Below are 15,203 nucleotides of genomic sequence, written 5' to 3'. Positions count from 1 at the left end.
TAGCAAAACAAAATTTCTGCCATTTTCTCAGAGGTTTAAAGGCCTCTTTTTGTGTAAACTAATAGGACTGTTTGCATAAATGAGCAAGTGACAAGAATGTTTTGACAGTTTCACAAATGATGTCCTATGACCCTGTCTATTTCTCTTTCCTCTAGTTAACTTCTCCCACTGCCCCTGAGCAGCTTGCCTATAAACCACCTGCTTTCTCCTTTGTTTCTCCAACTAATCAGAAAACACCACCTGTCCCAGTCGACCTAGCCGGAGCCTCTGTCCTGGAGGAGTTCCACCCGAGGAGGCTGGATGTCAGTGGGGCCCTGGTGGAAGAAACAGCTATGTACTTTCAAACTTCCGCCTACTCTGCACCCTTTTTTGCACCGAAGGGCACGTCCTCGACGTCACAGTTCCCCCATCCCGCTCAATTATCAGGTTCTCACTCATCCAGTCCAAGTGCAGTCCAGCAAAAACCTGGCCTGACGTCTGAAGTCCTCAAGAAGACTGTCACCTCGCATGTCCTTAGTCCCAGAGAAAGTCCGAGAACCTCTTCTCCTTCGCTGCCCTCCGGTGCTTCTCTGAAGTCGAATTCAGCCTCCTACATCCCAGTCCGCATCGTCACGCACTCACTCTCTCCGAGTCCCAAACCCTTTCCCTCCCCTTTCCACGGCTCTTCTTCCACTGTCTGTAGCCAAGTGTCATCCAGCGGGAACTTCTCAAAGTCAGGGGTGAAATCCCCAGTGCCCTCCCGGCTTTCCCTCCTCACTGCCATCCTCAAGTCCAACCCTTCTCACCAAAGACCCCTTTCCCCGGCATCCTGTCCCACCTTCTCTCTCAACTCCCTGGCTTCTTCCAGCCTCACACTCGATCAAAAAGTTAAACAAACCTCTCCTACGCCTAAAAAATCCCTCTCGAGTTGCTCCCTGCGAGCGGCGTCTCCAGAGCAAAGGGAAAACCAGGTTTCTGATCTCAACCAGCAATCCTTTCCCTTCCCTTTTTCCACTAAAGCTGCTCCCTTTCCTCTGGCATCCTCCCTTTCTCCCCCGAAACAGGGCCGTAGCAGCCTTGCTTCTTTGAATGTAGAGAAAATGCCATCCCCCACTTCTTTGAAGAGCAGCCCAATGATTTCCCAGCTGCAAACCAGTACCTCCAGTTCTATGGGTCTGCCTCCTGTCCCTCCAAGCTTTTCTCCTTTGTTTTTCAAGGGCAGACAGGATGCTGACCTCAGGGGCCCAGGAAAGCCCAGGGATATTTCCCCACATCCTTCTACGATAGCCTCGTCGGCGTCTCCTCCCACTAACCCAAGAGCCGGGCTCCCCTCTCCAGAGAAATGCTACCATCCTTCCCCAGCTCTTTCAAACCTGATAAACAGATCCAAGAGAGCATCAGCGCCTCTCTCTGGCCAGGGGCAGACACCTTTAGCTCCTCCCCCACACCCTGTCTCCAGCACTGGCTCTGCCTCTCTTCCCCAACTGGGGTGCTTCGCTCTCCCTCGTGCTAATCCGCCCACAGAGGTGCACCACCTCAGTACCTCAGCGCTGCACCCAAATCTTACCCTGCCTTCAAGACTTGGGAAATCCGAAAGCTCCATATCTGACCACAGGTCATCTGTTTCATCCCCATCACCTCCCATCTCTCTAACAAGAACCAACGAGCTGATTTCACCTTGTGCATTGTCCATGTCAACAGGCCCTGAAAATAAGAAACACAAGGTATTTTTTTTTTTTTTATTATTTTGCACGTTGCATGGTGCATGTTTCTTTTGAAATACAGAATCTTTCCCCCCCCCTCCCAGGGGAAAAATCAGCAATTATGCTATTCTTTCTGTTCCTACAAGGAGATAGTGCAAGGGGATCTAGGATTTGGTATATTTGAATGTGTAGATGAATTATAAACTGTCTAAAATTGTGTATGTTTCTGAAAGCCTCTTTGATTTTGCAAATCCTCTTATGGTAACCTTTTATATCTGTGGCTCCAAGGGCATTTTTTCCAGGCATAATATGAGTTAAATTATTGTTCCCAACGATGGAATTTAGAGCAGTTAGATGGAATTTGGGAATATGATACATTTCTGATTCTTTAATAACATGGACCCTATTATCGATCAAAATATCCTATACTGATAAAATAGTAGACAGGATTACTGTAAAATGGAATATTATCATATATCAAGACCCATATGATTGCCCAGCCAATTTGAAAACTTTCTATTTCCTTTGCTGGCATTTATTTATTATTAGTAATTTTCTTCCCCTTCCACCATGATGATTTCTTTATTGCTCTCCATACACCTCAAGCTAAATCAATATGGATTTAGCTATGTACATGTTGGGCAAAAGAGAATAGAAATTTCCTTTGTATGTGAAAATTATTTGATTTATTATGAACACTGAATACTTCATGATTATAAAATACGGAAAGGATGGACAGGCTGGGTAGAGGGAAGTAGAGTTAAGAGAGGAGAAGTATTGACTTTTAAATGCTCTGAAGCTACCCACTGAGGAAGGATGTGAAATCAGCATTTACTTTAATATGAGAAGGGAAACATTTGAAGGAGTTACCCATAGCATTCATTGTTCATTTTTCCTGGAGGAAGGCAACTCTGCCCTAGAGTGTACCGGCTTCCCAACTGTTCTCATGTAATTTAAGATATGGAGTTCAGACACTTAGGATTTAGTCAGTATTCTATAAATGAAATAAAATTATGAAAGTGTCTGTATTAGGAGGGGGTTTGGATTTTCATTTCAGCTCATTGAATTAACATCATTTTAGAGTGTCCAAGTTGGTTCCATGGAGATTGTATTCAACTCTGTCACTGTTGGGATGATGAACTTACCATGGAAAAAATGAAACAGCCCACATGATGCTGTTAATATGTTACAATATAATTCAACTTAAAAAGCATGCATTAGCCATCTACTGTATGCCCACCACCATACTAGCTTTTTTGTGGATGTGTTTTATTTTTATTATTTATTTATTTATTTATTTTTGCGGTACTCGGGCCTCTCACCGCTGTGGCCTCTCCCGCTGCAGAGCACAGGCTCCGGACGCGCAGGCTCAGTGGCCATGGCTCACGGGCCCAGCCGTTCCGCGGCATGTGGGATCTTCCCGGACCGGGGCACGAACCCGTGTCCCCTGCATCGGCAGGCGGACTCTCAACCACTGCGCCACCAGGGAAGCCCGATGTGTTTTATTTTTAAGGAAAATAATCCTTTGTCTTAAAAATATATTTTATTCAGCAAAACAACGTATACATATATATAACGTAGAGAAGCTATAGAGAGTTATTAAATCTACAGTAAAACTAGAAAACAAGGATAAGGCAATATTAATATAATGTAATACAGATTATGTATAAAAGTTCACTGAATTCAGTATAAGAGAAATATTATTATGGGATATGTTTAGTAAGGGAAGTTATCATAAATGTCAGGCCTGTTGGAAATGTTTAGGATTTAGCTTAATGAAGAGGAAAGCAGGTGGCATTTCAGCAATGGTAAACAACTCCACCAAAAATACAGAAGATGATCCCAGAGGAATATATGTGGACATGTAAGAAGATTGGCCTTATCATTGAATAGTGGTGATAGTAATGATAATTACAGTAACAGATATCAAATACTTTCTGTGAGTCAAGAACTATCCTAGTAGTTAAAGTAGTTAAAATTTAATTAAAAGGGACCATGTTAGTTAATTTTGTCATGACTATATGAGATTGGTAATATTATTTTCTTCATTCTGTATACCAAGAAACTGTAGTTCAGTGAATAACTTGCCCAGGTTACATTTCTTATACTGGCAGAGCTGACATTTATATTAATTGAAATCTACTGATTCCTGAAGCCATGTTCTTTATTACTGAGATTTATTGCTACAAAGCAATAACTCATATTACTTATCATTTTAGTCTTATTTATTAATTCTCATGAAGGAATTAAATGATGATTAGAATTATCAATTTGTATAATATTTGGATCGTTTTAAAATTTATTTTTCAAGATTATTAAGCCCTTGTATTTTAAACTTCAAAGCAAATGGGATGGAGGAAATCTAACTTTCTCTCTAACTCTGTGTTTGAAAATATGATTTATTTGAGGTGAAATGACCTGGTGATTATCTTTTCAGTATATATGTGTGATTATAGAATTCATTTGTAATGTATTAAAAAAAAACCCTGGTGATCTAAACATTACTTTTTCCTGAATTTATTTGCAATTATCTCTTAAACCATACTGCCTTACACTTATTCTTTACCTTTATGAAAAGTAGTGTTACTCAACAGTCTTCTTAGAGGGTTTCTGTTTGTGGTTCACTCTGTTTTCTTCATGTTTTGTCCCATTTTTGGAGAGCTGGAAAAGAGTGAGCCCAGAGTGGCTTCTGATGAAGTCCTTTTTTGCCCTAAAATCAAGTTTTTTGAAGACCTGTTCCTTCCCAGCTCATTTACTGCCCCCAATATTGAAGAATTTTCAGTGTTAGTTTTATTTTTTCTGCTTATTTTCTTTATTTCCAAGTTAATAAAGTTCAAGCTTGTAGAAATGCTTCTTAAATTTGATGAACATGTATGAAAATATGGAGAATGATTATAATTAATCCATTTTTATCTGTTCCTTTGAACAGAAAAAAATGTTTCTTATAATGGGTAAAATTTATGATAACTTTTGCAAAATTAGTTTCTCTCAAGACATTTATTTGTCATATTTAACACACACATATATATATATCATATAAATATTTGTCATTTATTTCCTCCTTGCTTCTTGCTGTTATCTCTGTAGGTAAAAAATCAGTATGTGTATATATATATAAATAAAACTATTCTTGCAAGAATTGTAACTTGAGTGTGAAAAGTTCAGTAAAATGGACACTGTTGGATACTGGAAGAGATAAATCTTATTGCAGTTATTTTTGATGTTTGACTCATTTTGTTTAAATTGCTAAGATTTCTTTATAGATTGATAGGAAATAGACAAAAGCTTTGGGATATCAAAGAATTTATATGCTTTTATGGACTGTTTCTTTTCTGGCTCATTCCACTGTGGTGCTAATCTGAGCACAGGACCCTCTTTGAAGTCAAAGAGTTTCAGATTTAGATCAGCTTCACTCAGTGCCAGATCCTGAAAGGAAAGAGGTCCTAGAATACAGATAGCCATCAAATTAAAACATCAATGCTTGAAAGATATTAGTTCCAAGTCTGGCCTTACTGTCCTTTGATATGAAAATGAACTGGAACAGCTAGCTTAGGCTGAGCTAAATTCAGGTATAAGATATGTTTGATAGAATCTTAAAGTTCTGAATCTGCTTTTATTAGTATAATGGCTATATTTTAATTTCAGATATGGTTGAAAAATATTATTTCACATTATAATCATGGTCCTAGACAGGATGGGTGTCTCCCTGAATGTTGTTCCCATGGCTCTTTGATCAATGTGTATATTGTCTGAGACACTTTTTCCCCTTGGGAAAGCCTGAATATCAGAAAATTAATCTATGGAGTTGTATTTGGGTTCCCAATATATTTTGCCTTCATTAAAATTTACATTTTTCTCCTAGTGAGTTATCATGGTGTTCCATATGGAAATTTGGGATGGCCATTACATCAAAACCTCATACATTTTGCCCCTCAATGATGATCATCTGAAGCTCTGTGCGAGCTCCAGTGGTGTCACTGTCCTGGCCTGAAAGCTAGCTGGACACATGGATTGGTTAGGGAATCAGTTAGGAGCTTTTAGATATTTCATGAACTTTTATAGCTGATGTTTTATTCATAAACTCTCATTCTTTTAAGGCATCATAACATTTCCAAGTATATCACACTGAAAACTTGGTGATTACAAGCCTCTATGTGACTTTCTCCATTTCTGCTGATCATTACATAATCTTGGAAATGAACAGATTGAAATGTACCTCCATGAGCAAAAATGGTCAGTCTGAGTTCAAAACAAATCACTCATTCGTACAATAAATATGTATTGAGTGCTTATTATGTACACGTTTCAAAGTTGTGAAGATGCTGAAACAAATAAAATTGTAAAAAATGCCTTCTAAAAGAACATTTATGTTCTACAGTGAAAGAGAAACAGTCCACAACCCTCCCCCTCCCCAATAAGTAAATTTTCTTGTATGTTAGAAGATCATAAGTGGTATAGAGAAAAGTATAGCAGGGTAAGAGGTGGTTGTCACCAATTTATGTTGGGTGGCGGAGATAGGTTTGTTTGAAAGGGTGACATCCAAGGAGGTGATGCTTCTTGAGAGAGTATAGTCAGGCCCTTCCTCAGGGTCTTGTTTATGTAATTTGAGGTCCTACCATTTACCTGTACTTAAAGTGTAACCATGAGTTCAAATACCTGATTCTCAAGGCAAATAGTACAGTTTGTTTTGAGATCTCATAGATCTTTATTACTAGAGCCTGTGGTGAATTTTATGTGTCAGTGATGGGGGTGGTGGTGAGGAGAGTGGTGGGAAATATTTTCTGAAGGGGAAGGGTGTGTTCTTGCTATCCCCAACTTCACACCCAGGATTTATATTACAATATCTAGCATTGCCTATAAATAGAATTAGCTCTGATAAACTTACATACAAAATGCAATTTCCTTTTTTAAACCTAAACTTTGCCCTGTACCTGTTATGTAGTGAATATTTAACAGATATTTATGGAAAGATGACTAAAAGCATGGATTGCAAATTGGAGAGATATAGTAGTTATCACTGAATTTTTTGCTGGATTCAAAGTCAGGCTGGTCGGTTCTACCTTGTATGACTAGCTAATGGTGACTCCAGCCTGTAATAGTACAGCCTATTCTTATTAGTTAAGTTATAATTACAGTGACTAGGGCGATCTGTAATTTTAAACAAAGGAAGGGAAATCAATGAATTTGCTTTCATACTTGGAAGCCTTGACATACTAAAAAAGAAATATGCTCCAAATTTGGATATTGTTAAGAGAAACTAAAAGAAATATACTGAACACAAAAAGTATCTCTTATGGCAACAAGAATGATATTTAGACTGAGAAGGAAAGGCTACATATGTCTTAGAGATGCATAAAGCCCAAGATAGATGAAGAACTAGAAAGGACATATAGTTGCTCTAAATAAGTTCATATCTCCTGGTCTAGATAAATCATATCTCAAAAAACAGATGAAATTTCTAATTCTATTGCAAAAGAAGTATTGTAAATGATGGGAAAGAGGAGATTTACCAGAAAAAAAGAAGCAAGCTGTTTTTTTAACACAAAAAATGGAAGGTAAATTCTGAAAATTATGGCAAATTCTTAGGTTGTGAATGTTTACCAAAACAGTTATAACTGGAAGTCAGACATTTTCTTCAAGCAATAGACATTTATTGAACAATTTCCAGCTTCTAGCTTTTGTGATGTCTTTCATGATATCTTGAACAAGGAGAGATATTTGAGAAGTAGTGATATATTTCTGTGAGTTCTGAATGTTTAATCCAAAGCATCCTCGAGATCACTGTCTATCTCATCACCTTATTTTAATTTTATGCATATTATTATCTCTCTGTGGCTTTTCTTTTGCTTTCTTATTTATTTGTCTGCTTATTGTTTGTTTCAGTTCATTAAGATGTAAGCTCTAGAGAGTAAAGGCTTTGCGGGTTTGTTTACTGCTGAATCACCAATACTTAGAGCAATGAATGTCACAAAGTAGATACTCAATAATATTTTGTTGAGTGAATCCATTAGTTGAACTGCCGTATCCAAATAAATTTACAACATGGATTGATGCCCACCAGGTTGGCAGAACCCAGTAGGCAAGAGCTCCCTATCCTTGTATGTGACTTGAATGAAGATAAAGATGCTATGCCTAAAAAATGGTTCATGAAATAATATAAAATTATTATCTTTGCAGTTTACAATTACTGACAAATCTAATCAGTGAAATTGGATAGAGATAATACCTAAAGTACTATTTTTGGATCTAGAGGGAAAAAGCATAACTACAGGATGGAGATTAATTTCAACAAATGTTAAGAAAAAGATGAAAGGATTAGGAATTTTAGGTGATAGCATACTCAATGTGATCCAACAATATAAAATGACCTCAATTTCATTCTGTGTATTCTAAACGCACCACAAAAACCAAGGAGGCAATGCCAATGATTATCATCTTCACTGTATTAATTGAGTTTATTGTCAATATCATGTCAGTGATGATGATATTCTACTTTGTGTTAAAAATACATCTAGATAAACACACCTTTTAAAAATTTATATATAATAGTGAGTTAATCTCAAATTCCTAATTTATCCTTCTCCCCACGTTTCCACTTTGGTAACCATAATTTTTGTTTTTTAATTTTTTTTAGAAGAAATGTAAATGTTCTTTTATTTTATTAAAATATATATTTTTTAATTTTTTTGGCTATGTAGGGTCTTCATTGCTGCACTTGGGCTTTCTCTAGTTGTGGCCAGTGGGGGCTACTCTTCGTTGCAGCGTGCGAGCTTCTCATTGCAGTGGCTTCTTTTGTTGCATTGCATAGGTTCTAGGCACGTGGGCTTCAGTAGCTGTGGCACGTGAGCTCAGTAGCTATGGCTCGTCGGCTCTAAAGTGCAGGCTCAGTAGCTGTGACACACGGTTTAGTTGCTCCGTGGCATGTGGGATCCTCCCGGACCAGGGCTCAAACCTGTGTCTCCTGCACTGGCAGGCAGATTCTTAACCACTGTGCCACCAGGGAAGTCCCCATACATTTTTTTTTGAAGTCTGTGAGTCTGTTTTATAAATACGTTCATTTGTATCATTTTTTTACACATTGTAAATCAACTGTACTCTAATATAAAATAGAAATTAAATTTAAAAATTTAAAGGAATTTTGACAGAGGAAAGGGATAGTGAAATTCTTCAGCTGAGGATCAGTAAGGAAGGGGTAGGTGGAAACAGTAGTATAACTATCACGCATAAGAGAGCTCTTAGTCCAAGCAGGGAAAAAGAGGACCAAGGTCCTATAGGAGTAAGTTAGCAGGAAACATATTTTGGCTCAATATAAAGGGGAATTTTGTACCAATTCTAACAATTAGACCTAAATGTGCTGCCTTGGGAGGTAGGCAATTGTTCATGGTGTGCCTGAACAGAGGATCAGAGAGATTTATGCCTTGGATGAAGGGGTTGAAACAGATTGCCTTCAATATCACTTCTAATTCTAAGATTACATGGCATTACATTTATAATAACAAGATATTGCTCTGTAGAGGCTTCGCCAACTATATTCCTTAGGACAGCTGTGGATAGGAGAACAAACATTATAAATGATTACGCATCCTGAAAGTAGAGGCAAGGGCATATGGCAGGTAAATCACAGTTGTTGAGCTGGAGCACCCTTGTCCAAATCCCAGCTATGATTTAGTAGCTAGTGACCTTAGATAAGTTTCTTAACATCTGTCTGCTTTAGTTTCCATATATAAGATAAACATAATGTAATATCTACATAATAGGTTTGTTGTGAAAACTAAATGAGATAATACACATTAAGGTTTCAGAAGGGTATCTGGCTTATTGTGATTGTTATCTATTATTATTGTTGCAACTATTGCTACAGTTAACTATCCACAAACCATTGTGGAGTATTAATAACATATTTTATTCTGCATTATTTGTCTGTTTAGATATTCCTTGGGAAAAAGTATCTTATAGAGAAGGATGGATATTGGATCCAGATGGGCCTGAATTCCAAATCTGTTTGTTTTTTTTGGGCTGTGGTCTTAGATTAGTCACCTGAGCTCACCACATCTTCTTTTCCTAATGACTCTTTAGTTATAGGGATTCTGCAAAATTAAATGAGGCAATTCAAGTTATTCGCCTAGTCATAGATGTCAGCTCTAATTCCACATGCTGAGATGGCATTTTATTTTAGTGCTTATCCAAATACATTATTTTCTGGAAACCATAGCAGTGCTGGATCAATAGAGACTTATAATTAATGACTTTAGTCATTAATTATAAAATTACAGGATTCTGCTTCAGTAAGTAAGCTCAAGTCTTGAAGAGACCAGAGACTTTCTTCTTCCAGGTCTGGCATTTTGATTTTTTTTCTACTTGAACTTCTTCCTAAGGAATCTGAATGTGACAGCCTCTTACCTTCCTCACACCAGTTGAATGAGGATTACACCAATCCCATCCATAAAATTCAAGGTTTTATTTTACTTGATTACCCTGTCTTCTTCTGTAGATCCTTTGGTCTTCTTTCCAGGGGATGAAGACAGCCTGGAGCTGCATGCCAGTTTCCCGCTGGCTCTGGGCGAGTGGGGAAGTTGCCTGAGAGCTTTTGAAGTGAGAGGAACCTTGAGCTTAGTTAAGCAGCTTGGGACCCAGAACAATATCAAAACTGGGACTTTGATTATGTATATGATACTGGTTTCTACAACTTTCTCATGCTCAACCCTCTCCCCCAAGTACTTCCCAAAACTGAACTAGATTACTCTGAGTTTTACTTAAAACTCAGAAAGTTGGGCTTCCCTGGTGGTGCAGTGGTTGAGAGTCCACCTGCCGATGCAGGGGACACGGGTTCGTGCCCCAGTCCGGGAGGACTCCACGTGCCACGGAGCGGCTGGGACCGTGAGCCATGCCCACTGAGCCTGCGCGTCCAGAGCCTGTGCTCCACAGCGGGAGAGGCCACAACAATGAGAGGCCCGTGTACCGCAAAAAAAAAAAAAGAAAAAAAAAAAAAAGAAAAAGAAAACTCAGAATGTTTTATCATTTGATTCATTAACATCACTGTATTAGAAAGTGCAGGAAAGGTTCATGAGGTTTAAAAAAATGAAATTAAGATCAAGAGCATGACCTTCTAGTTTTTCCATTATGGAGTTAAATTGCTGATATCACTTCTATTCAAAATATACTACTTTCTAAAAATTACTGCTAAATTTTATGTGTTCTGATCATTGTTTTTATGAATGATGCAAGAGAATGTATTGAGTTCAATTAAACTTACTGGCATAATATTTGTTAATTATGGCACTATAAAAGAAGAATTGCTTTCCTTTGAGAATCAAGCAAAAATACCCCAAATATTTATACAATAGTATTCCTCTCAGGGCATGCTGCTAATGAGAAATTTATATATAACTTTGTAAAAATGAATGTTTTTAAGTTCTGAAATGATATAGCATATACTTGCCTATAATCCCTAGGCTGATATTTTATTGTGATATTTCTTTGCTTCTCATTCTAATAAAACATTAACATGATAAACTAATTTTTTTCTGTCAAAAACAAGTTGTTGAAGCATAATCACTGTTTTCTTCATTTGATAACATGTGGTTTAACTTGGTAGAACTAGTCTAAATTTATGTCCCATTCTTTCCCCTTTTCAATTCCACTCTTGCTTTCTGGTTACCCCCATTCTAGCAATACAAGACCAAGTCCAGCTACAAGGCTTTTGCAGCAATCCCAACAAACACATTGCTTTTGGAACAGAAGGTCAGTGTTGGCTCAAAAGCAGAGTGAATTTTGGTGATGTTTTCTAAAATTGCTTATGTCATTTTTGTTATGTTTAAAAAAAATTCTGTTTTCAAGCTCTGCTTTTACTAAAATAAAATGCTGCTCTTAGTTTAGGATGATGTAGTGAAAGCATCTTGGATAGAATCAGAGACATCATTGATTTATTGGTAGAGTCTTGGTAGGAGCCTGGAGTTATCTAAGCTACTAAGCAGCTCTGAGAAACTTGATTCAGATTTGGGTACATCCCTGTCCCTTGGAATTTTAAATGGTTATTAATATTTAAGAGCTTCTACCTCTATTCACATTGATCAATAGAGTAGAGGTAAAATGGGGTTACATGTGGGCAACTGGCCACCTTTGTAATTTGATGATTAATAGTGGCTTCCACAGGGTGGAAATATTTTAGCCAAACATCCAACTTAGCCTCTTAAATCCCATCATGGTCTGAACATTTTATCCATTTTCCTCAGCCATTGATCTGACCTCCATGAATGGGAAGGAGGGGTTGAGATCCCTTCCAATGATCCAGCTACTTTCACATGGCTCCAGGGCATTTTTGACTTGCTATTGAGTCCTTAACTATAAAATTATGGGATTCTGCTTCAGTAGGTAAATTAAATTAAAGCCCCTTGTTTCATAAGTCCATTACAAAGACTCAAATGAAGCCCCAGTGGAGGATCATATCAGAATTGAAGTGAAATCAATTACCAAGTCTATGACATGATACATTTCTTATGTTATTTTTATGATATTTATTTTGGCAGTTTATCTTTGCATGAAGCCCATTTTTTTTTCTGTGCAATTATAGTGTTTCAAATAATGTTATAATTTGTCAAAATGTTAATGTTTGCAACCAAGTGGTATTTTGACCACTGGCTTATGAGCCTACATTCTTGTTATTTTAGCATGATCTGGAGAATAAAACTGTTATATATTCTCTTGTCTAAAAAAGTAGGAATTGTTAGTGGGAGATACTAAGTGGTATATAGGTGAACATTGGTTGTCAGTATCTCTTATATCATGTATCTCTGATAACAAATTTCCAGTTATCCACCTGTGGCTCAGAGTCTATGCTTTATATATCTGAATGCCTTGAACTGGGGGTGGGGGGTGAGGGGGCCATCTGTAACTATTTATCTAGCTTCTCTTCTGAATTTTGACCTTCTATGGTTCATTGAAAGATGATATAGGTGTAAAACACGAATTTCAGGAGGTTTCAGGAGGCTTCAGGAAGTGACACCTTCACCAGATGCCCCTTATCCTATTTTCTAGAGGTAAATATTATGTGGAGTCATAGTAGAAGTGTTCCCTCACCATAGACCTTCTCCCCATTTCAGATGGACATTTCCAAAATCTGGTCACAAGTGCCTGCCTTCACAGAAATGGGAGAAGCTCTTCCACCCAGTAGCCAGGCAGAGAGAATAGGGGCTGTTGTGCCACAGTGTCCTTCCCTCATGCTGGCCGGCTCTCTTCTCTTCCAATTCAATGGATTTTAGAGATTATAATCCATTAGTCAGTCATTAAAAATGAGGAATGATTAGCTTAATTTCAAATTGCATCACAAACCCATTTCATAAATGTCTATGGTGGTATCGCTTTGCATTGAACCTAATGCAAGTTCATATGGGAGAGGTTTTGTGCTTTTAATTTTGAATAAAACATACTCCAGTAAAATTATTATTTTTATTTTTAGTACCACAACATGTAAATATCATGATATCTAGTTTAAATATCATGATATCTAATTTAAAATATCTAATACAGTTATCTAGTGTGGATAATGGTCTCTTGGCTAAGATGTTGTTTTTGGACAATAAATATTTGAATTCTTCAAAGATCACAGGATATAACATGATGTTTGTTTTTCTTTAGAGCCTTTTATAATTCCACATTATTATTATTTTTTTTGCTGGCTTTCCCATGTTATGTATCCCTCAATGAGAGATTTTACTTTGTAAGAATTTTTAAATAACAAAAGTATTATCCCATGATTTTATGAGAGTTTATTTCTATTTTCAGTAATATTTCTAGAATGATATTGTGCTGTTTCTTTCATGGATGTTGTTTTTAAAAAATAAATCTGGTAATTTCGATCTTTTTGCCCATCTGTTTATACAATAGAACTCATCCTATGCCATTAAAATCAAAGGGACTTATTTCTGAATTGAGTAAATTAAAACTATAATCATCAGAGACTCATCTATTTGGGAGACGAGTAACATTTTGGAATATTTTAAATCACAGAAGCTTTTCTGAGATCCCTTTAATATCTTACAGAACAGCACAATTAAGGGGTAGGGTGATTGCGCAGTGTCATTACAATATTCTGTTAGGGTCCATGCTGTGGAACGCCTTGAAGATAGAAAAAACACATTTACTTCGTCTTAAGATAGATGGACAATTAATTCTCTCCCCGAACCGGATTTTTTACACCACATTCTGTTTTATAGCATATAGTATAATTAATGAGGAACCAGAATCACTTTAAAAAATAATACTATTTTTAAAAGCAAAATTTTCTCCAAATTGAAATACAGGCATCCCTTCCAATCAAGATATTAAGCTTTCATTGAATCCTTGGGTTGGTTTCAGTTTTAATCACCCCTTGGTGAAGCCCATAATTTTCAAAAGAGTACATTTTGTTGGCAGGGGACATGAGGTTTCTGATCCTTAAATTCTGTAATTTATTGTCCATGTAAAACTTAAATTTATAGCTTATTCCGTTTTCTATCATTTTTTCCCCTATGAACATTTAGGAGGAAAGCATTTTTAACTAAAGCCTTAACTAAGGCTTTAGAGGCATCATTTTTTAATGTGTTGGTGTTGGGGTCTTTGACCTAATCTCCTGCCAATAATCATCTTCTCTAAGATTGAGATGAGGATGTAATACAAGTGATTATAAAGCAGGAACAAAATAATCAGATGAATGTGCATTTGTGACTGTCCTTATTACAATATGTTCAACAATATACTGGGCTCTGTAGAGGAATTAATTTTGATATGGACATTATTTTTTAGTCTCAATGTGGGTACTGCTGTCCTTTTCAGAGAATGTTGAAGATCTCTCTCTCTCTCTCTTATTGACTAATCCTTCTTCTTAATCATCTGAGTCTGATAGCAATAGGTAAAAAGTTAAAATTAAACTGAAGGGCACATTTTAATATTCTAAATAAATGGATTATTATTTTTATTGAGCAATTGTATTAAGGAAAGGAAAGATGAAGGGATATTTCCTTGAAATCAAATAAAGTGAATATATATTTTCTCACAGTGATTAATTTTTTTCCATGAAAGAATACACTTTTTCCTTGTAAGTAATTTATCTGTTCCCTTCCTCACAATTACTTCTCAGGATAAAATCAAGGCTATGGTTATGTACTGTTTCCCAACAAATGATATTACTATGCATTTAATTCATAAGCTTAATGTGTTTGAAAAAATTTTAGAGTAGCTCAATTTTATAAATAGCACCTATAAATTATAGGATTAATTATTTAAATGAAAGTTACAGGAGAAAAATTATTTTATTTTTCCTGGTAGAAGGAGGATAAAGAACAACTGTTTTGAAGACAGTAGTAAAAACTGTGCTACAAAAATAGAAAGGTAAAGATTTGAGATATCTTGTCAATTGTCAAATCATTTTATTCTAAGTTGCCAGTTTAATTTTTTAAAACATGAGTTGATAAACTCCAATTTGATTAAACATATGTCTTTGGGTGAGACTATTTTAGGATTTTACATGTCTCAAAAATTTAACAA

The 15,203-nt window shown here is 36.5% G+C and overlaps 1 protein-coding gene across 1 annotated transcript in view; it reads left to right on the top strand.

Moving 5' to 3' along the window:
• The window catches only part of MLIP (muscular LMNA interacting protein), a gene marked incomplete at both ends in the record, with an annotated part of 294,935 nt that overhangs the window by 142,028 nt on the left and 137,704 nt on the right, over positions 1 to 15,203 (top strand). The window contains 2 exons of the mRNA XM_079712627.1: positions 156 to 1,703; positions 11,352 to 11,423. Of these exons, the coding sequence (XP_079568753.1) occupies positions 156 to 1,703; positions 11,352 to 11,423 (1,620 nt within the window). The remainder of the gene's footprint in view (positions 1 to 155; positions 1,704 to 11,351; positions 11,424 to 15,203) is intronic.

The sequence above is a fragment of the Hyperoodon ampullatus genome, assembly GCF_949752795.1.
Source record: "Hyperoodon ampullatus genome assembly, chromosome: 10".
Classification (NCBI taxonomy): domain Eukaryota; kingdom Metazoa; phylum Chordata; class Mammalia; order Artiodactyla; family Ziphiidae; genus Hyperoodon; species Hyperoodon ampullatus.
This window is presented reverse-complemented; position numbering and strand designations above follow the sequence as displayed.